Source organism: Diceros bicornis, chromosome 38, assembly GCF_020826845.1.
Source record: "Diceros bicornis minor isolate mBicDic1 chromosome 38, mDicBic1.mat.cur, whole genome shotgun sequence".
NCBI classification, from domain to species: Eukaryota; Metazoa; Chordata; class Mammalia; order Perissodactyla; family Rhinocerotidae; genus Diceros; species Diceros bicornis.
Window position 1 is genome coordinate 29,239,052 of NC_080777.1, and position 21,432 is coordinate 29,260,483.

Sequence of the window (21,432 nt, forward strand, 5' to 3'; positions counted from 1 at the left end):
CCCACCCTGAAGATTTTGGACTTGTCAGCCTTCCCAATAGCATGAACCAACTCCTTAAAATCAATCTCTCTCTCAATAGATATAAATATTATTATTAGATAGATATAGATATTATTCTATCTACCTACCTACCTACCTACCATTAGTTCTGTTTCTCTGGAGAACCCTGACTAACACAAGTAGCTTCTCTTCAATTTCAGGATCAAAACCTTAAATCCTTAGTTAGCCCACTTAGCTCATTTCGTGCCTTTGTACAAATAAGACAAAGCCACGGCCTCCAGGCAGATGCACTCTGGCCAAGGCACAGGGCTCAGGGCGTGGAGCACGGGTGAGCCTTCCCTCTTAGCGCGCTATGCAGCCTGGACAGCCAAACAGAGCGGCCCTGCTTCCAGAGGGGCCCCTGCTTGCCACTTCAGCCTCATGGCTCTTCCTCCTCTCCTCGTCGTCCCGCACCCGAAGTTCCCTGCAGCTCCTTTGCCACTGGGCTTTTGTACAGCCGGTCACTGCTGCCTTACCTTCCTCCTCCTACCTCCCCAGTTCCTCGGGCTGGGCTCTGCGGGGCTGGGTCGGCCTCCCCTCTCCCGCCCCGGGTCCTGGCCCTCACTTCACTGACTCTGCTGCTTGATGACTCGTCTGGACTGGGGAGTCCTCCGGGGAAGGCACTGGAACTTCGGTCCACGCGCTGGGCCCCAGGTGCTCAGTACGTGTTTTCCGAGCAGATGAGACAGGGGAGCGTGCGCGAGCGATGGGCGGACGGACGGGCGCACTGGCTCGCAGGAGGCGGCAGGAGGCGCTCACCGCCGGCCGGCTCCTTTCCCTCCCGGCCGAGCTCAGTGGCCGGGCCCAGGAGGGCAGGGGGCCGGGGCCGGAGGAGGGCCAGCCGCGCTGCTCAGCGAGAGGGGGCACGGCGAGGCCCCCCTGCGCCTCGGTTCCCGCGTTCGCGCCGGGTCCCCGAGCATGGAGCTGCCCGGGCCAGGCCGGAGCGCGCGGAGGAGAGGCGGCCTGGGGCCGGGAGAGGAGCCTCCTCCCGCCCGGGCTGCGGAACCTGGCGGCGCAGGGGGGCCCGCCGCACGCGCATCCGAAAGCGGGAGAAGGGGGACAGCTTGGGTGCTCGAGCAGGGGTCCCCACGGCACCCCCACCCCCGCCGGCCTCTCGGCACCCCAACCTGCGGCCCCGCCCCGACGCTTGCCCCGGACTCTCCAATCCCCTCCTGCGTGTTTCCCCTCTCTCCTCCGGGCCTTGGTATGCCCCAGGGGACAGATGTCCTGGGATCTTTAACATTTGGGATGCTGCAAATGCCGAAGTTAAATGAAATACCTCCGGGGAGGGAAGGCCGGGGGGTGGCTCGGGGAGAGGGACGATGGCCTGGACCCCCGGGGCCTGAAGCCGCGAGGCAGGACCGGGGGGCGCGGGGGCAGGCGGGCGGCGCCGGAGCTCCATGGGACAGGTAAGGGAGCCTTGGGGGGCGCAGCGCGCGGGAGCGGGAGGATGGGGCCCCTGACCCCACGGGCCTCGGTCTTAGCTGAGGGAGCCCTAAACGGAATGGGGTAATTTACTAAGGGGTGGGAATTGGGAGTTGCTATCCAAAATGCCCATTTCCGACTCCTCAACCTCTCTCCTTCGACCTTCCCCACGCCTGTGGCTCCCTGGCCAGGTTCCGGGAAGCCAGAAGGCAGCCAAACAAAAGGAGCAAAGTCTCGGGCCGCTGGGATGCGGAGGGCGCGCGGGGGGAGGGGAGCGGGCTGGACCGGACAAAGGCGCTTTTCAGGGAAAGCCTAGAGGTCTGGTTTCAGGGCGCATTCCAGGCGGCGTGGAGTCCCCTGTCCCGGCCCTCTCCACCGTCGCTTGCTGGAGGCGAGCACCTTTCCCGGTGGTAAGGGAGCAGAGTGGAGAAAGGAAACAGCCAAGGAACCATGTCCACTGCCCCTTCGCCTGGAGCGTCCCGGGTAGTTCCCTTCTCTCTTTCCCACTGTTGGCCCCAGCGGCCGACCACTGATTCCTTAATTCATTCAGTGGAATTTAGGGTCTGCACCGGGCGCTGGTGGGGATGTGGAGATGGTAGGACGAGGCGCTTGCCTTAAAGAACTTCCAATCTCGTGTGTCAGGAGAAACTTAGAGAAGGAACTTAAATGATGGGAGAGTGGATAGCCACAGGGGGTGGAAGTTTTCTGATTGGGACTTTTCCTTAGGACATGAAAACCCCAAAGAGAGGCGATTTTTCTCCTTCTTTCAAAGATCGGATTCAAAGCACTCTAATGTTATGCAAGGAAACCCCGCTTCCTCACCAACTGGTGGTCTTGGTGATGATGCTCCGGGGGCTGGGGCTGGGGCCACAGTCCCCTGACCTTCTGGACTGGCTGGGAGAGGGACACTGAGCTGGCCTCTGGAATGCCCACCTCCCCCTTGATATGCTGAGTTGAATGACAGGGCAGACAGTGAGAGCCAGCAGATCTGGGGTTCTTGGGAGACTTGGTTTGCTGGTCCCATTCCAAACCTCAGATTCTGCTGGGCTGGGAAAGGCAGTGTGTGAATGCGAGGGAGCAAGGGGCATCTGAGAATTCCAGAGGGTCGATGAGTGAGTCCCTGAACTCAGGGATGGGCGATTCCCCTAGGGTGTGGATTCTTAGCTGGGTCCATGGGCACCAGAGCATCTGTGGATGGAATCAGAGGGTTCGTGAACTTAGATGGAAAAATCCCACATCTTGACTTTTCCACCAACCTTGAACAGAAATTTAGCATTGTCCTCAGTTATGAAGGCAGAAATGACTGGCAGTACCTGTGTCTTTACCATCAACAGAATCCACAGATAGTTACATGTCACACGCAGTTGTTGTGGCTGTCCCGAAATACTGCTTACACTCATCACTTCTATGAACCCACAGCCAGATCCTGTTTAATGTCAATAAAGAAGCATCTCTATTACTGTGTTTTTGTTTTTAGAACTGTATTTCAGTATAACTGGTTCTCTTTGTGATTCTCTTAATTTTACTTTATGATTAAAAAATATGCTGTGAGCTGATTCTAGAAACTTCCATCACCCCCCACCTGGAGCTGGGGGATGGGCAAGGTGGAGGGAGGGTGCCAATTATGCGCAGAGTCAACTCCTCTGTTTAACATTGGAAGAATGTGACAAACCTCTGGAGGATGGACAGGGCTGTTCTGTGGAGGACTGGGTGAGGGGTCTGCAGGCTCCTTGGGAGACCCGGGGCCGGCTCCTCACCACGGGAGGGGGCATCCCCTGTTGAGGCCCCTCAGCCTCAGCCTGGAGAGAGAAGGGGGTGGTCAGCCCGGAGGACTCTGGGCTAGCATTGTTTGGAAAGAGGGTGTGTACAGGAATGTGAAGGTGAGCTGGGAGCACGTGTAGGGGCGGTGGGAAGGGGGGGGTGCGTGGGGGAGGGGCAGACGGGAGCCCTGTTGGTGACACAGCTCTGTTCCACGGGAGATGCTTGGTGGAGCGACTTCCTCCTTCATCCCTGCCCTGGGGGATGGGGGATGGGGATGGGCATGGGATGGTCTTTCTGGCTGGAGGAGGGAGGCAGTCCTGAGATATGCTGAGGGTCTGGGACCCCAGGGAGAGGGGGCGCTGTTCCGTGGAAGGATCAGAGATGGGGGGAAGGGAGGTGGTGGGATGAAGCCTTGAGAGGTTCAGTCCCCCATCTGCAGCATTTCTCTCTGCTTTCCAGTCTGCTGGGGACAGCCAACAGGTGGCTTTACCCCTTGCCTTCCCCAGTGAAATAGGCTGAATTCCAGATGGTTCTCAGTTTGCTTGAGGGTCAATGGGGTGGGAGACCTGGAGGCTTATTTTTTGTAGGGAGCGAGTTCCATTTTGGTCTCTGTTCACTTGTGTTTGGTGAGTGAGCTTAGACCTTGGGGTTATAGTGGCCCTCCTGTGGAGTAGGGCACAGGACTGGGGTTCAGGTCAGTACTCCGCGGACCCTGTTGAGTATGGTTGTAAATAATAAACAGGGAAGAGGTGGTCTTGATGTACCTGGGGGAAAATGTCGAGGATAAAAAGAGAACAGCATGGCCTTCTTTGGGGCCCTAGAGTCTCCCCATATGGAGTTCCAGGGTCACTGCCTTTCCTGAGGATTTTTAACCTGATTTGGGAGAGACAAAACTCAGGCCTTGGTCTCCATTTCAGTGTATGGGAAGAGCGATGACCTGTCCCTGTCAGTTGGTGAATTTCTGGCTGGTATTCCCCATGGACGGTGGGCCTTCACTTTGCTTTTGGGGGCCTTGCATGCCTCAGTTTCTGGGAAGGGAAAATGAGGTACAAGAGGGCAGTGACCATCTGAGGCAGGAGAGCCCGGGCCAGGGCAGGAGGCACCAGGGTCCCCCGAGGCCATGAAGACGTGACCCTGTTGCCTTCTGGGGTCCTCCATGGGAAGCCCCCTTCTCCCTGCTCCCCGCTGCCCCGGAAGCTCGGAGGCCCTGGAGCTGCCAGAGGCAACAGCCACAGCAAGAGTAGTTCAGAGAAGGACTAGCTCACCTGCTCCTCCCCTCTGACTCAAGTCACAACAAGTAACCTGCTTCCTTGGGAGGGACTGCGGGCAGGCGGGACCAGAGGGAGGGACCGACAGCCATCAGCGTGCAGAGAGTCGAGCCAGGTCAGAGAGAGAGCACAGGGAGGCCGGCCCGGGGCCTGGAGGACCCTGAAGCGACATGCAACGCCGCTCGGCCCCCTGACCTGGGAACAGGGTGCTTCCAGGACTCCTGGACTGAACCCAGAAGCAGGTGAGGGCGGGGCAGGCTGGCCTGGGGGTGCCAGGAGCCCAGGCAGTGGCTGTCATCACCCCCCACTCGTGTCTGCGGCCCAGGGATGATGGGGGGTGCTGGTGGGCCCGATGAGCAGCCTGTCGCTGTAGTTGCTGTTTCCACAGGAGAAAGGGGAAGCGGGGATGAGAGGCCCCAGCCCTGGCCTTGGGGCACATTTGTGCCAGGGACGGTCCCCAGTGGCCCGGCCTGAGGGAACGTGACTGTGATCCCCCCTCCCTCTGTGCCCCTTCTTTCCTCCTCTGCCTTTTTGTGGGACGTTGTTCAGTCGGCTGGACTGCTTCTCAGGGCCCGGTCCTGGGGCCTGGGGCCGGGGGTCCAGAGGACAGGGAGGGATTCCTGTGTTGGGAGGGGCTGGGGATGTTCCCTGGAATGCCTTTATCTAAAAGCAGCACCTTGAACACCAAGGCCAAGCAAGACCCATGCCTCCGGGTGGAGGTAGGAGCAGAGCCTGTGGGCCCCGGGTCCCTGCAGCGGAGGGCAGCCTCGGCAGGGCAGACCAGGGTCCACTCCATGGCCGCGTGGGTGTCCTGCTCAGCCTGACATGGTCCAAGAGTCCGGAGTCAGACTGGGGAGCTGGACAGGGCCCCGACACTGTCTCATCTTCCTTGTGCCTGTGAGGACGGGAGGCAGCGAGGCGAAGTGACTTCCCCAGGGTGACACCCTCGATGACAGGACCCAGGGGCTGGGGCTCCCCACTTCTGGGCCTGTGTTCTTTGCCCTGCCTGGAGCAGCAGTTAAGCTCTGAGTGGGCCCAGCGTCAGACCAGGCCCCTGCGAATGCCCGGGCCTCGCCCTCGACCTGGGGGAGCTGGGGGAGGCGAGGTGTGCCGGGCCCCACACCTCGTTCCTGTTACTCGCCATTCCCCCTGACAGTCCAGGAGCCCCTGAGAGGCAGGGACTCAGTGGTCACAACTTCCCAAGGCAACTCCTTGGTGGTTAATAATTAATTAGTAAGTGTGACTAATTAATGGCTTCCCCTCCCATGTTACCTCCTCCCTGTCAAAGCGGAAGCTCCCGGTGCCAGCCGAGCCGCCTGCCTCGCTTCCCAGCTCTGCTGGGCCTGCCCCTGGCTTCTGGGGAGGGTCGGGCTGCCAGGTGGGTGGAAGGAAAGTGCTTTGCGGGTGGGAGGAGGGGAGCTGCCGTCCTTGTCTGCTCTTCTCTCCAGGATGCAGGAGGGTTTGGGAGGGACCGCCGGCAGAGGTAACTCCCTAAGTACCGGTTCTGGGCTTCCAGGACACAGGGCCCATCTCCTCTTTGGAGTGTTTGCAAAGGCCCCACAGAAACTTTTCTTTTTTTCATCCCACCATCGTTCTCTAGACCTCCCTGGGAACCTGAAATCCCGAAGTGCAGGCACACACTGTTTTCAGGGCAATGTTTCAGTCGTGCCCGTGGGACTCGGAGAGGCTGTGTCTGTCGGTCAACCCCAGCTCCCGGTTGTTCCTGCTCTGCCGGTCTCCATGGGCAGCCCGTGCCGTCCGTCGGCGACCCGGCTGTCAGCAGCCCCGCTCCCTCTCTGCCTGCTCTGTGCTCGGCTGTCCCCAGGCCGCCTCTTTTCCCTGCCGCTGACCCGAGGCTGGAGCCTCCCCCGCGCCGGTGCCCCCAGGAAGCAGGATAAGCCCCAGACAGAAACTCAGGGCTTTTGGCCTGTTGCTCAATGGGCTGACTCAGTGAGGAGGTGGCTGCGCTGTCCTTGCAGACGGCCCACTGGCTCCTCCCGCCCTCCCCCTGCTCAGCTCCCGCCAACAGCTGCCGGCCCTGGCCAGCTGGGCCCTGACCGGGCGTGTGCTCCCGGGAGCGGGGGCCGGCCGCAGGTGCTGTTCCAGGGCCGGGTGCCCGCCGCGCCGACACAGACGGGGCTGTGCTCTCAGCCCCAGGAAGGCAGGGCTATCTCCCTCCTGTCCTCCGGCAGCTTCTGCTCCTGGCAGTCCTGACACTCCGCTGGGTCTCCCCGGGACATGGGGTACAGGGGATCCAGGCCGACTCTCCCCGAGGCGTCTCCTGGGCGTTGTTGGTGGCCTGGGAGTTGTGTCAGGGCTCTGTGCAGCTCACTGGCGTGGAGGGGCTGCACCACCTCTGGACGGATCCCTGGGGCAGGGAGCAGGGCAGCCGGGGCTGGGGGCAGAGCAGGGCTGTGGCTGAGTGCCCAGGGCCCAGCCCCTTCTTGCAGTGCCTGACCCATGTGGGCTCTGGGCTGAGGACAGTCAACCTCGTGGGGACAGCCATCTCCCGTCCTGCTCCCTTCCCTCTCTGCCTGTCCCTGCACCCACTTCTCCTCTCCTCTTCCTTTTCAGCCTCTCTCTTTGCTCTTTTCCTTGTTGTGCTTCTCTCCAGTCTCAGGGGTTCCTGTCGACCCCCTTAGCCCTAGAGGCCTCTCTTGGAAGGAGGCCAAGCGGGGCGCCAGACCCCACCAAGAACGGGTTTGCTGGTGAGGCCCACGGAGCCTTCTCTGGGCTGCATCCCCAGACTCGCCCAGAAACACGGTGCTCACTTCTACTGCCCCTGCCCTCGCATATCTCATTCCTAAGCTCGTTTCTTGTATTGTTCTCTTTAAAGCTGGGGAAACTCCAGGCCACCTGCACGTCCTGGCCCAGGTTGGGAACGGTGTCACCCCTCCCTGATCTGTGCCCCCTCCTCCCAGAAGTCCACCATGGAGAGTAAGGATGAGGTCAGCGACACCGACAGTGGCATCATCCTGCAATCTGGTGAGTGGCTGGGGAATCCCGCTGTCCGGGCCCTGACATCTCCAGGCTCCATGGCTGAGATGCCCCAGGATGGAGTGGGGGAAGGGTGGGCAGTGAGAGAGGCCTCTGCTGGGGGGTAGATCCTGGAAGGGCTGGAGAGTTCTCTTTCTGGAGGGGTCTAGCCTGGAGTGGTGATCCTATCTGAAACAGGTATCTGCAATGTTCAACTCTGGCCCCAGTGATTACTGAGAAGTTGAAAACCCTTATCTGGCTGGTGTAGAGGACCTGTCTCTCTGGTTGGCCTGAGTTTGTGGGCCTAATCTGGCCTAGTCTTGACAGAGGACAAGAGAAGAGGTGTGTGTGTGTGTGTGTGTGTGTGTGTGTGTGTGTGTGTGTGTGAAAGAGAGAGAGAGAGAGGAGGAGGAGGAGGCGGTTCATTGCAGTGGGTGGAGGGCGGGAAGGGAAAGGACCGAGTTCTGACCACGGGGCCCTCCTGCACTGGTGGGCTGGCCTGTCCCTCTGAGCTGCAACGTAGTCAACTCTGGCAGCCAGGGGACGTGTTTTGTGGTGATGACACAGGCTGTGCAGCTGGGTTGTAATCTGGGCAGGCGTGAGGCTGTGTGCGCTCCCCTAGGGTGGTCAAGATGTGTCTGAGACAGGCTCCCCCCTTGGGTCTAGGCTTCCCTGAGCATGTGCCCCCATCCCCCCAGGCCCCGACAGCCCGGTCTCCCCAGTGAAGGAGCTGACCCATGCGGTGCGCAAGCAGCAGCGGGCCCTGGAGGAGCGGCTGGAGGCCTGCCTGGAGGAGCTGAGGAGGCTGTGCCTGAGGGAAGCGGTGAGCACTGGCCGGCCCCCACCTGCACACGTGAACTCGGGGTCATCTGAGGGGCCCTGGAGCTACGTTTTGGGATGTTGCGGCTGCAGGAAGGGAACTCCGTTCCTGAGAGGATTCTGGAAATCAGACGGGGGTGTGGTGCCCGGAGTCTGTGTGTGTGCAGTGTTTGACCTGGGCACTGGGTGGCTCGGGCAGGGGAGAGCTGGACGGGCAGGGGCCCAGGCACGGGGAAGGGGGAATGAGAGATGCTGCAGGAGGTGAGCAGAAGGAGGTGTGAAGGAAAAAGGGAGGGAGTGCAGAGGGCGCCCTAGAGATGCCGGTGGGACAACCCTGGTGACGAGCTGGGGTGGAAGGGGCAGGGGCATCTGGAAGGGCACAGACATCACAGGCCCTGGTGAACAGGCTGCTCTTGGTGGCCAAGGGCGGGGCCAGTGGAGTGGGGCCTGGCTTGACCTCGCTTCCCCTGCAGGAGCTGACGGGGATCCTGCCAGCAGAGTACCCCCTCAGACCAGGGGAGAAGGCCCCCAAGGTCCGCCGCAGGATTGGAGCAGCCTACAAACTGGACGAGCAGGCCCTGCACAGAGAGGTGAGGGGTTCTGGAAACCGGCCCCCATCCCCAGAGGCTGCTCCTGACCCAGGACCTCGCCGTCGGCAGGGGAGAGCTCTTGGGGGCAGTGCCTTCACCCGGCACTTGGCGGTCTCCTCTACCCATCCCACCCCAGAGGGGCGCTTGGCTCCGCGTCAGCCAGGGGCACCCATAAATGTGCAGCCCAAATGGCACTGGGGAAGGTGTGCCTCCACAGGCCGGAGAGCTGGGACTCGGGGAGGACACTGGGTTTGCTCCCTGGTGGGCAGAGGATCAGTTAAGAGCTCACCCACCAGCCCGGAGAGGTCACTCTGGCTCCTAGGGCTGTCCTCCTGTGTCAGTGCTGGAGGAAAGCGGTGTGGGCGGCTTGGCCCCAGCATCCCTCGCCCATGCTGTGAACGGGGCGGTTTCCTCTGGGCTCACCTGCCCAACCCTTTGGGGTCAGGAGGGAAAGTCCCACTCTGGTTCCCACCCTCTGGCTCTGTGGCCAGGCTGGTAGGTGGGTCCCTGGCTAGCCTTTCAGGCCGACAGGTTTGCTCCCGGGCACCTCCCACCGCTGCACCCTCTGCCCCACATCTGAGGCCGCTGTCTGTTTCCCGGGCCTCGGGCCGGGTTCCAAGGGCGAGGTCTGGGCCACCCGCCCTCCCACGCCTCACTGCGCCCCCTCCCTCAGGACCCCCTGAGCAGCCTGGAGTGGGAGCTGGCCCTGCAGCTGCAGATCGCCGAGGCGGCGAGGCGGCTGTGCCGGGAGGAGAACGTGGGCAGGCAGGCCCGCCGGCAGCGGAAGCTGGCCCTGCTGCAGGAGGAAGAGAAGCTGCGCGCGCTGGAGCGCTGCCTGGGCGAGCAGCGGTGCCACAGCGGGCCCCCTCCCGCCACCCCGCTCCCCCTGGGCCGAGGTAAGCAGCTGCCCCGGGTCCCGTCCTGGGAGCTCTGGGCTGGGGGGCGCAGGGCGCCCGACGCTGCATGGCCTTTGGTGAGCACGGCCTGGTGCCCAACACGGTGTTTAATGCCCCGCATTGGCTCCAGCTCGTCCACCACTGCCCCCTCGGCACCCTCTGCAGCCCCGACAAGCCCTAGTGTGGGGCTTCTTCCCCATCTCCTTAGAAAGCAGCCCTCTCCTTCCTTCCGCCTCCTGCTCCACACCTCCAGCCCTCGGAAGACTCCTGGGACAGAAGGCATGTCCCAGGCTGACCTCGGGCCTATTTCAAGCGTTATTCAACAGCAGTGTCCTAGGTCCACTGTCCTGCCTCCAGGCCCACAGGGAGATGGCTTATCGATCAGCTAGTGTGAGGCTTCCGTGAGCCTGGGGCTCCGAGTTATGCGCCGTCCGCTGGCCGGGGGGCTGATTGGCCCTGCACAACTGCTCACCGGATTGTTTCAGGGGCCCAGAGACACCCAGGGATGTTTGGGTTGAAATCTGGCACCACAGTGCCACATCCCCCAACCTCTTAAGTTTCTGGAACCACCCCCATCAAGAGTGGAGTGCCTCTAGTCTAATCCCAGAGACCAGGGGCCCAGAAACCGGTGGCTGTGAGTGCCCTAGTGAGCTGTCCGTGCCGGGGACCAGCCACCAGGGGACATCAGTGCGTCCAGCCCGGTTACCTTCCAACAAGTAGTCTGAGCCCTTAGGTGTGACTTTTTCCCTTCCTGACCCAAACTCAGCTGGTCAGGTCAAACGTGCTGCCCTTCTTCCTGATCCCAGGGCATCCTGCCCACTGCTCCCCCTCCCCCAGACTTCTCAGGAGGGAAGTGGAGGAGGGAAGGGGGCAGTGGCCCTGGGGCAGGACCGGATGATGGGGCAGGACAGGCCAGGGCCGGAAGAATTGTCCACTTCCCCTACACCCCCAGCTCCTGCTCCTACCCCTGCACCTCTGCTGGCTTTTCACCGAGTTGCTCTCCTCCCCTGATGGGAACATTTGTATAGAAGCCCTGGAGCCCGTCCCAGTCCCCGTGCCCCGTGGCCCACGCCTTGGGCGGGGGATTATCTCAGCACAGTCTCAGGAGTCCCTGTGGCCACACGCTGTCTCTAATTCAGGGTAGAAAGGGTGTGACCAGACACCTCCCAGGTCACCTGCAGCAGCCAGGAGTAGAGGGCGAGGGAGGAGGCGCCTCCATGGGACAGGTGACCCAGTAAACGCAGGGGATGGAGCTGACCCAGGCTCAGGTGGCCAGACGTCTCTGCTTCGAGTGGCTCTGGCCTGGCCTGGCTGCAGGATGACACTCCTGGTCTCCGACGCTCTGACGGAAAAGTTGTCCACCTCCTTCACTCCCAAGGGGCCCCCAGGACTCGACCTCCCCTGGAAAGGCTGCGTGATTGGGCGTGCAAGTCCCTAAGGGCTCGCTTGCTCTGTGCTGATGGGGGGCCACCGGGGGGGGAGATGTGCCCCTGTCCCAGTGTGCTCAGCCCCTCCCGTGTCCGTTCCAGCCTCCCGCTGCTCAGCAGCTTCCTCTGCCCACAGTTGCTGGAGTGGCAGAGGGTGTGGGGGGTGTCACTCTGGCGCCGCCATTGTGACCGGTGATGCTTCTTGTTGGGAGCGGGGAGCAGGCCGGGGCACGCCCGGGGCTCTGGTTAACCCTCTGTGGGAGGCAGCAGGTTCTGAAACTTCTCTGGGCTCTCAGCCCAGGTGAAGACAGAGCTGTTGGGAGGAAACATGGCGTAGTGACTGACTCGCCCTCCCGATGGGGGAAGACCCCTGGCTCTCCACCAGCCGGCCTTGTGCACGTGGGCCTGAGGCCCCGGGCTCTGGTGTCCTGCTTTGGGAGCCCAGGAGGAGGCCATTCTAGACACGTAATTCCTGTTCTGTGGCTCCCCTGCCCTGAAAGAAGGAAGTAGAGAGAGACTGAGTTAGTAGCTGAAACATGTTTTGAATTAAAAAGAAAAAAAAGCAAAACAAACAACAAAAAAAACACGACGCCCCACTCCACCCCCTAGGTCCCCACACAAGAGTTGTTCATTTTGGGAATGTCATTCTGCCAGGCGAGAGTAATTACCTAGGACTCTGCAGGTGGCGGGGAGCAGCCAGGTGTTGAACTAAGTTACCACGGGGGCCTGATGAGAAATGCCCCCAGCACATGCCCCTGATGTCAGAGGTGCTCCGTGTGCGTTTGCTGACCGACCGCGCCCGCGGTGAGCAACGCTGTCTGGTAGAATTTCTGCGATGATGGAAATGTTCTATATTCACACTGTGTGATGTGGCAGCCACTAGCCATGTGGGGCTGTTGAGCATTTGAAATGGGCCTGGTGGTGTGACAAAGGAACTGAATTTTAAATTTTATTTCATTGTAATTAACATGGCCACACGCAGCTAGTGGCTACTGTGTGGACGGCGCAGCCTTTGAGAATGCTCAGTTTGCGAGGACGGTCTCCGTAGTGACCCCTCTGCCGGGGGTGTCCTGCCGTCGCTGCTGGACCGAGGGCAGGGCCAGGCTGAGCCGGGCTGGGGAGGGGCAGTGTCGCCAACATGGTGAGCAGCCCCAGGGAGCCACTTGGGTTTGGCTGGCAGATTGCTGTGCTCTGCGCCCCCAGCCCAGGCAAAGGCAGTGGGTCTCCAGATTCCCTACTTGCACTGCACCCTTCTGGCCTATGGAACTCTGACCTGCTTGTTTGTATGAAGATTAGGGGTGACGGGGGTGATGTCTTTCTTCTCAGACCATAGATTCAAACCCATACACGTGGCCCCACCCCACGTGCACCCCTGGGCCATGACAGTAACTGTCCCACAACTTCTCCAACTTGACATTTATGAAGAGTAAAACTCCTTATTCTCCAGGTTTTTGTAAAAGATCAGAGGCAGGGCACCAGAATCCAATAAGAGGGTGTCTCCTCAACTGAACCCCTAAGCAAAGGCTGGGGGAGCTCAGCACAGTGTGGGCCGGCTGGCTCCTCGGGGTGGCCCGGCTCCTTGGGCTGGGTGCCCTACAAGCCTCAAGAACTGCTCTGGGTCAAGTTTGTATTTCATTTAAGTTGTGGAGCAAATGTTGACACACTTCCGTAAAGGTCCAGATAGTAACTATCGTAGGCCCTGTGGGCCATGCGGTCTCTGTCACACCTACTCAGCTGCTCAACTTTGCAGCTCAAAAGCAGCCCGCTGTTATGTAAACAAATCTGGGTTCCAATAAAACTTTATTTATAAAAACAGGCAGTTAACCAGATTTGGCTCGTGGGCCTGCAGTTTGCCAATCCCTGTTACAGAGGATTTTAAGATGGCTGGAATTGTTTACTTTTCTTGGAATTTTCTGGGTAATGACCTATGCATTAGACACTAGCTAATGGGAGAGCTGTTAAGTGGTGGTGGTGGAGAGCCCGACTCCGGGTAGACTGTCTGGGTGTGAATTCTGACGTAACCCCTTTTGGCGGATTGACCTAAGCCATGTTGCTCAACTCCTCTCCTGCCTTGGCTTTTGCTGTTACCTGGCGATGATAACAGTATTTACCTTACAGGGTTGTTATGAGGATCACATGAATTAATACACAGAAAGTGCTTAGAAAAGTGTGGGCACAGTAGAAATGTTAGCTATCGTTAATATTCTTCATCTTTATCTGAAACATAGTTGACAATGCTCTGTGGGTTCCACCCAGGTCATGTGAGGCATATTCTCAACATCTGAGGGTAATGGCAATATAAGTTTCCTCTGATGTCCTGAGTCACAGCCGCTGCTATACCATGCAGACATGCCACACTCCATGTCCTCAGGTGACGGGCCATCTCGCCAGTTGAGAACCTTCCTCACCCAGCCGGGCAGACCCTTGAATTGACCCACAGCCCCCAGCTCAGACTCGCACTCGCACTGGTCTTGGTGATGCGGGACTGCTCAGATTTGGGATCCTGGAATTGAGTGGTATTTATGATAACAGAAGACCATAGAAAACTTAGCAAAATTCTTTTCACCCCAAGGGCCTTCCAAAATGGCTCTTTGCCTTTCCCTTTCACTGCCAGAGGAGGCCCTGGCTTTTTTTGACAAATGGGGAAACTGAGGCCCAGAGCATTGGCTTATTCAAGGTTGCAAAGCGAATGGCAGAGCCAGGATTTCCTGTCTCCTCGCTCCTAACTTCTGTTTGTTTTTTTCTACTTCCAAGTAAATTCATGCCAGGATAGTATTTAACACACCTGGTATTTCCTGATAAGGGATGCTATCAGGAAGGGAGGGGCCCAGGGCTGGTTCCCCAGACCCATGGTGCATTTTCTCACCTCTGTCTCTTCTCTCTCCTTTGCTTTCCCAGAGCTCAGTGCCTCCGATGACAGCTCCCTGTCGGATGGGCTGCTCTTGGAGGAAGGTGAGAGGGCCGTTCAGGGCCTATTGTCAGGATGGGGCTCCTACTGCAAGACCTCGGGGCTCTGGCAGAGTTTACTCGTGAGGCCTTTAAAGCGAGAGGGGAGCTTTTGTGAGCTAGTGGAGTTAGGGGGGCCACTTGGTGCTGAGAGCTCTGTGCCCCTGCCCGCGCTCTGCTGAGGGTGGCCACGTGCTGACCCTTTGGCATTCCAGGCACTCCATCCTATCAACTGGGAAGGGAAAGGTGAATTCCAGCACTGCCTGTGGGCCCCTGGCGTCCCTGCCTTTGCCCTGGGCTCTATGTCAGTGTGCACCTGTCAGAGCCAAGCCATCTGGCCACAGTCATTGTCCTTTTTGAAAAGAGGGTAGCAGGAAACATAAGTCCATAGATTAAGAACCCTGTTTACAAACCCTAAGGATGCTGGGGGTCAAGGTAGACCAAGAAAGGGTGCAGTCCCGCCCAGGGCAGCGCCCAGGCAATAAGGAAATAGCGCACACAGGCACGGCATGAACAAGAAAGATGGGTAAACAGAAGATTAGCTGCAGACACGGCACCAGAGCAAAGGTTAGAAGGTGCGTAATGTGAGCCAAGGAGAATCAATCTGGGGAGGCTTCTTGAAGGAGGCAGGTACAAACTAGAGCTGGGAGGGAGGGAGTACCCAAGGAGAAGAAAACATTTTTGAGCGTCTTGGCCTGGAGCAGCTGGACAAGCAGCCATGGGAGGGAGAGCCGCACGGGCCGGGGAGGCTCTCGATGGGCCGGCTCCCCACCCGCTGCCCTCACTGGGTTTCTTGTACCCTGCAGAGGAATCCCAAGTGCCAAAACCTTCCCCGGAGTCCCTGGCTCCACTCTCCCGGCCTCTCCCGCCCCAGAGCCTCGAGGGGCTGCAGCCAGCAGGACCTGAGACTGGGGGCCTGGAGCGGGCCCCGATCCAGAACAGCCCCTGGAAGGAGACCAGCCTGGATCACCCCTACGAGAAGCCCAGGAAGTCTTCTGAACCCAACAGCGAGTCCAGGTCGGTGGGGGGAGGAGGGGAGGGGCAGGAGCCTGCGGGACCTGTGCTGAGGGTGGCTGTGGGCTGGGCTAGGTGTAGGAGACCACCCCTCTCCTTCGCTGGGTGATGGTGGGAGGCATGAGCCTTAGGGTCCCCTTCCACTGTGCCCTATTCCTCCGCACACCTTGAGCCCCTGAAGGGAAGCATTGCTGCTGCTGACCTGTCTCCAATCCTTTTGCAGCAGCCCAGCCAGCACGCCGCAGGGGGGGCCCAGCGCCTCCAGCCCGTGGCTACTGGAGCCCGCCTCCTACCATGTGGTTCCCGTCCGCAGCATTCCCAGCCAGCGGCAGGGCCGCACCAGTGCCCCAGCCACCCCCGAGATGCAGGGGAGGAGGGGCCAGTCGCAGTCTCTGAGGTAAGACAGGCCACCCCAAGATGCAGGGAGCTGACAGTTGGAGGGTGGTGGCTTCTAGGATATAGGTGGGACTCCTGTGGGTGACACGTGGCTAGTGCCGTGGCTTCTCCTTCGGATCCCTCCCTTCTTGCGGCACCTCTCAATAGAGGCTGCCCCACAACCCTCAGAGCCAGAGGCAGGTTGTTTTTCCCCAAAGACTGCAGTTTTGCCTTTTTGCACAGCTGATTCAGGTTTTCTCCCCTTGCCATTTCTCTTATGGCGAGAGAGTGTGGCTTCGTAGATACTTTTGAATTGTTTTATTATTGGTCACTGACAGTGGACAGTTTACTTTTCCAACTGATGTGCAGTCGATCCTCATTATTTGCTGTAGTTTTATGTCCTATAAAGTCACCGCCAACACCGAATTAGCGAATACCGAGCCGTCGCTCCTGGGGAAACAGTGTTAGGTGCCTGAGAGCTTCTGGTCATGACATTTTGTCAACTGATCAGTACACACACTTGTTTTGTGTGAGTTTCTGCTTAAAGACTCCTTATTTAATATAGATCGTTGACTCATTCACATCAAAGTCACGGCCATCAGCCCTATAACTCACACCCAAATGAGGCTCACCTCACCCCCGTATCTTCCCCGTAAGGCAGGTCACAGCCTTCCTGCCCTCAGGAACACCACACAGCACCTCAGCTCTACGCTAGGGCCGTTTTAAACAGTGGGGTCACCAAGAAAAAACACAAAAATATGAAAAACGTGACACCAAATAGACCACGGAAGGCCGCCTGTTTACAAAATGAGAGCTGAAGTGGGAAGGCAGAGGGTGGCCTTGTCCAGTCTCAGCAGAGAACGAGCCCTTTGGGCAACTCAGATTTTCCACCATTCTGCGCACGTCCACAGTGCCCACGAAAGGGCCACGAGTGTTGACGCTGAGGTTGCCAGTACGTGTTAGTTGTGGGAGAATGTGCAGATACGGAACCCAAGAATAATGAGAGTCAGCCGCGTGTTCCTTTCCAAGTCCCCTGCCCCTTGGTGGGAGTTAAAGTGACCGGGTTATGACGGGCTGTGGTAATACAGCACACAGAAGTCCCGGCACCGTCAGGGCACTGCGGGGTCTCTGTCGGGTTAGGGTCGCTTGTCAGGGCAGTTTGGGATGACTGGTCTCAAGTCAAGCAACGAATTTTCTATATTAAGTCCCGCCAGGACCATTTTACAAATAGCGCCTCTGCAGGTCAGTAAAAGGCGCCCCCTCTGGACAGACACAGCCACGGCCCTGGCGTGTCAGCAGAGTGAGGGCTGGATTTCAGCCCCTGCCGACCCCAGGGCTGGTGCCCTGTATGAGTTTGCTGGGGCTGCCACAGGAAAATAAAGCAGACTGGGGCTTACATTACAGAAATTATTGTCTCACCATCATCTGAGGCTGGAAGCCCAAGATCAAGGGTTGGTGTCTCCTGAGGCCTCCCTCCTTGGATGGTACATGGCGGTCTTCCCTCTGTACCACTGACAGCTCTTCTGCCTTCACATTAGATACCTGACAGTGTCCACCTGCACTGTCTGCACCCACAGATTCTGTGGGTGATGTGCCACTGAACCATGCACCTAATCTGGCTGAAATGGTATGAGATGGACGTGGCGGACTTTACACCCACCAAAAATGGGAGTGGCGCAGGAGGATGCTGGCAGACAGGGAGGGAATGTGTTGAGGCACCCAGACCACGAGGGTGGGTGTCTTCGTTTTGGGGAGGTGTGACCTACAGCCCTGCCCTGTGCGTGCCTGGGTCTACTTCGCCTCTTTATCTCCATCCCCTAAGCGCAGAGTTGTGCCCCCAGACTCACTGCGTCTTCCTCCCCCCACCCCAGGATGGAGTCCTTCCGGGCGGGTCCCGAGGGCCGGGGGCGCAGCGCCTTCCCCCGCCGCCGCCCCACCCACTACACAGTGACAGTGCCGGACTCCTGCTTCCCCCGGACCAAGCCCCCACTGCCCCAGGCCGCCTGCCACTCCTGCTCGGAAGACAGCGGCTCGGACGTGTCCAGCGTCTCTCACCCCACCTCGCCGGGCAGCAGCAGCCCCGACGTCTCCTTCCTGCGGCCGCTCTCCCCACCCGAGCTGCCTCGCCTGCGCATGGCCTGGGGCCCGGGGGGCGGCAGGGAGCTGGCTGCCCCCTCGCCCAGGCTGCTGCTACCCCCCGGCTGTGTCCCGGCCGCACGCTACGTGCTGGTGGCCCAGAGCCACCTGCCGCCGGGCGAGTGGCAACTGTGCGGCGCGGGCCGGGGCCCCAGCGACGACGAGGAGGGGGCGCCCCTGCGCTGCCAGTGGCTGGTGCCCCCCCGCAGCCACCTGGTGCGGACGCCCTCGCTCAAGGACAGCCCAGCCGGCCGAGGGCTCAGCAGGGCCGCCGTGACCGAGGAGCTCCGCTGCTGGCACGAGCGCGCACGGCTCCGCAGCGCGCGCCCGCACTCGCTGGACCGCCAGGGGGCCTTCCGCGTGCGCAGCCTGCCCCCTGGCAGAGAGGGCCTCGGGCCAGCTCCGGGTGCCCGGACGCAGGTACGGCCGCGAGAGGGTCACCAGGCCTGCCAGCTGGGAACCGCTGCGGTCCCAGCAGGTCCAAGCGTAGAGGGACATCACACCAGCAGGCTGGTGGCCGGCTAACCCCCAGCTGGGAAGGACGGGCGAAGAAACCATTTCTTCTTGGCTTTGGAAGGCACTCGACTCCCCTGGGGCGCTCCTAATCTTGCCTGCGCGTCCAGCTCAGGAGCACATGCCCACCCGCACTGGTGGAGATGGCCCTCCAAGAGACCCCAGGCCCTTTTTTCCTAATGGCTCCGCGGATGATCCACAAAGCCGATAAGCCTCTATTCATGATCAGTTAAGTCCAACCCAAACGAACCCCCCACATCTCCTGATTTGAGGGCCCAGGACAGAGGGAGAGTCTGAAATGTGTTTGCAGAAGCCAGAACTTGTGGTTGCCTGTCAGTCATCTTCCTCTCTGACTCCCCGTGCCCTGCCCAGCTGAGCAGCAGGGTGCATAATGGTTGGTGTGCAGATCCTGAAATTACACTCCCCAGGTTAAAATGCCAGCGCTGCTGCTTATAGGCAATATGATGGGGCAAGTTAATGAACTCCTCGGAGCCTCTGTTACTCCCTCTGTAAATGGGGGCAGTAAGGTAGTGTCTATCTCACAGGGCTATTAAGAACCTTAAATGAGTTACTATGTGTTAAATGATTAGAGCAATGCACATCAGTCCTAGATAAGTGGTATTGTTATTGTCCTGGCACCAGGTTGGGGGCAGCTTGTAGGAGAGAGTAGTCTGACGTGAGGGAGGCGTGGCTGCCCTGGTTTCCGTGGCCCCATTCCTCCATTCTGGACGTGGGGAGAACGCACATAAGTCTTTATTTGTTCTCCCTGGAACCGAGGGCTCTGCAGGAGGCATGCTCCAGAAGTTACCGACAGGCTGCTGCTTTGAGACCCAAGATCCCTGGCAGGCTCGCTGCACGTCCCTCCCACACCCACCAGATCTCAGGCCACAGCTGCATCCTGGGCCCACAGCAGCCTGGCCCCGGTCCCGGCCCTACCCTCCAGCTGACACGCTTTTCCCTCCTGCGAGCTTGGACCTGTTGCTGGCCCAGGCCCAGCCCATCCCAACCTGCCAGACAGGGAGGGTGAGGAGAAGGGAGCCCAGGAAAGGGGGGAGGAGGTCAGGGTGCCTGTCACACTCCAAAGAAACCTGGAGTGGAAAATGGATGAAGGTTGGTCCCTGGGGGACAAAGTGACTCCTGGGGAGGTGGGGGCTGAGTGGCTGGGCCAGTGCTGCTGCCGGTCAGTGTCCTGAAGGGACAAGGACGGTGTAACTTGCTGTCTGGATGTTTCTACCTCATTTGCTCACAGATCTCCTTTCTTCCTGATCCTGACAGGTGCCCACAGGCTATGTACTGCGGAGATCGCCTGAGGGGGGCCCTGTGCAAGTCTTTGTCCCTGAGAACGGCGAGATCGCCAGCCAGGTGTAACCCAGGCCAGGTGTACCTGCGCTGCAAATGCCTCGGCCCGGCTGCCGGAGACTGTTTCATAGCGGGCCTGCGGCCGAGAGCTCCTGCCCGAGTGCCTTCTTCAGCTCCCTAGTCCCCATCGCAGGCCGATGACCTGGAGCTGAGACTTTTTTTTTTTTAATACCAGTTTTTGTCCACAAGCCCTGGCCTGACGATTTATATTTGTGATTTGCCCTCAAGATCCCTGTAATATGATGATGCTGTATCCCCCAGAGACTGGCCCGCTGGACTTGGAGGCCTTGCCTGTCTCGCTGACGGCATTTGTCTCCTTATGCAAAACAAGTGGCAGAGGATGCCAAGCAGAGAGGGCCATGTGGGGATTCCTCAAACGCTCCACCCTCTGGTTCTCAGGACTCCTCTGGAGAAGAGCTCCTGGCCCCCCGGCCCACTGCGGCTGGAGGCTGCCCCTCACTCCCCCACTCTCCAGCTCTCTGGGTAGTGGCGAGTTGCTGGCTGGAGGACAACCTCCTTCCCCCTTTATAATGTGCTCTGTGATGCACACGCCAAGAGGCAGGTTAAAGGTCAGTATGTCCCGGTGGAGCGTTGTCTTCCTGGACTCAGCTGTTTTCCTGACCCCATAAATCCCCGGTGGGGGCCCAATCACTCCACGCTCTCTGCGCCCCGTGGGCTCCCAGCATCTACTCAGACCTCTGAGCCTTGAGTTCGGGGCTTCACAGGTTGTCGCCTCGGGAGGCCTGGCTGGGGGCTGGCCTGCAGTGTTGGTTGGTGAACAGCCACCCTTGGACCACCTCCTCTGGGCATCGTGAGGGCTGGCGGTCCCATCACGCCCTCCAACATCTTTTCATCATAGTCCTAAAAACCAATACCTTACAAATATTTGGAAAAGCACCCAGCTGGGCTTCTGCTTTGAGACTGTGGATTTCCTTGAAAGAGGGCAAGTCCTTATTTTCACAAACGTGGGAATACTCTCTCTTAAGGGCGCTGATTAACTGTCCCAGCTGCTGAGCCTTGAGCAGGCCTGGAACTTGCCTGTGCTAAGACCATCCGGCAGTCCTCGGGTGCTCGTCCAAGAGCCTTTGTGGCGGCCAGGCCAGGCATGCAGGTAGGGCTCCTGCTTCAAGGAGAAACCGCTGAGTTGAGGCGAGGAGGGTTAGCGCGCTGAGTTCTGATTTTGTCCGTGCAAAACTCTTTCCCGCCCTGTTCCGAGTTCCCTGGACTTGGACAGCAGCTATGATTATAGCTTAAGGCTCCAAGAACTTGGATGCCTGACCCCAAAGAGGCACAGTTCTCCCAATTGGACCGAAAGCTGTGTAGCCTGCTGCACAAGGCGCTGAGGGAAGGACCCGTCAGAGGAATCGGGGAGGAGAGGGAGCTGAGGGGATGCACCTGTGTTTCTGTCACTGCCTCTGACCACATCCTGCAGCTCCGCCACTTTTGGGGTCAACCCTGCCCCCGTTATGTTCGAATGTCTTATTTGGATGCTGTTCCCATCCAGTCTGTCTCTAAGCCCCTTCCCCCGTGCACAGCCATCTCCCTTCCCGTTTCTCCTGGGAGCCCAGAGCTCCTCGGGCTGAGCCGGGACAGTGGAGCCCCCCACACCTGAGCGCCCTCTACATTAACTTATTGGCCCTAATGGATGCCTGGTGCAGTTGCAAAGTGGGCGTGTACTCGGCTGTGGGGCTGGAATTGTGTGGGTTTAGTGCCAAATACTTCAATAAAGTCTGCTCTTTGCAAGTGGCCAAGCTGGTGATGCAGGTTCTTTTGTGCCGAGTTTTCTGAGCAGAAGCTCTGCCCAGCTCTCAGGTTGCCCACCCAAGGGGGCAGAGTTGCCTGGCCCCTCCAGCTGGTCTGACCAGGTCCTTGGGGAGTGGGGCGGGGT

At 59.4% G+C, this 21,432-nt stretch overlaps 1 protein-coding gene across 2 annotated transcripts; it reads left to right on the forward strand.

Annotated features, from left to right (window-relative positions):
* The first annotated feature begins 974 nt into the window (after positions 1 to 974).
* On the forward strand, positions 975 to 19,622 carry INAVA (innate immunity activator). 2 transcript variants are annotated; one of them, XM_058533767.1, is made up of 10 exons: positions 975 to 1,448; positions 7,330 to 7,478; positions 8,168 to 8,292; positions 8,762 to 8,878; positions 9,552 to 9,774; positions 14,100 to 14,153; positions 14,954 to 15,164; positions 15,385 to 15,558; positions 17,408 to 18,092; positions 19,461 to 19,622. In XM_058533767.1, the coding sequence occupies exons 1-10, from the start codon at positions 1,246 to 1,248 to the stop codon at positions 19,551 to 19,553; spliced, it is 2,034 nt and encodes a 677-aa protein (XP_058389750.1). In that variant the 5' UTR covers positions 975 to 1,245; the 3' UTR covers positions 19,554 to 19,622. The 2 variants fall into 2 exon arrangements, with proteins under 2 accessions (XP_058389750.1, XP_058389751.1); XM_058533768.1 differs by lacking the exon at positions 975 to 1,448 and adding an exon at positions 3,686 to 4,735.
* Positions 19,623 to 21,432: the final 1,810 nt, after the last annotated feature.

Excerpts from the sequence above, each read along its gene's own strand:
- INAVA (XM_058533767.1), top strand. The coding sequence starts at position 1,246 with ATGCCCCAGGGGACAGATGTCCTGGGATCTTTAACATTTGGGATGCTG. Across the intron at positions 9,775-14,099 it reads CCCGCTCCCCCTGGGCCGAG|AGCTCAGTGCCTCCGATGAC; the intron begins GTAAGCAGCTGC and ends TTGCTTTCCCAG. Across the intron at positions 18,093-19,460 it reads CTCCGGGTGCCCGGACGCAG|GTGCCCACAGGCTATGTACT; the intron begins GTACGGCCGCGA and ends TGATCCTGACAG.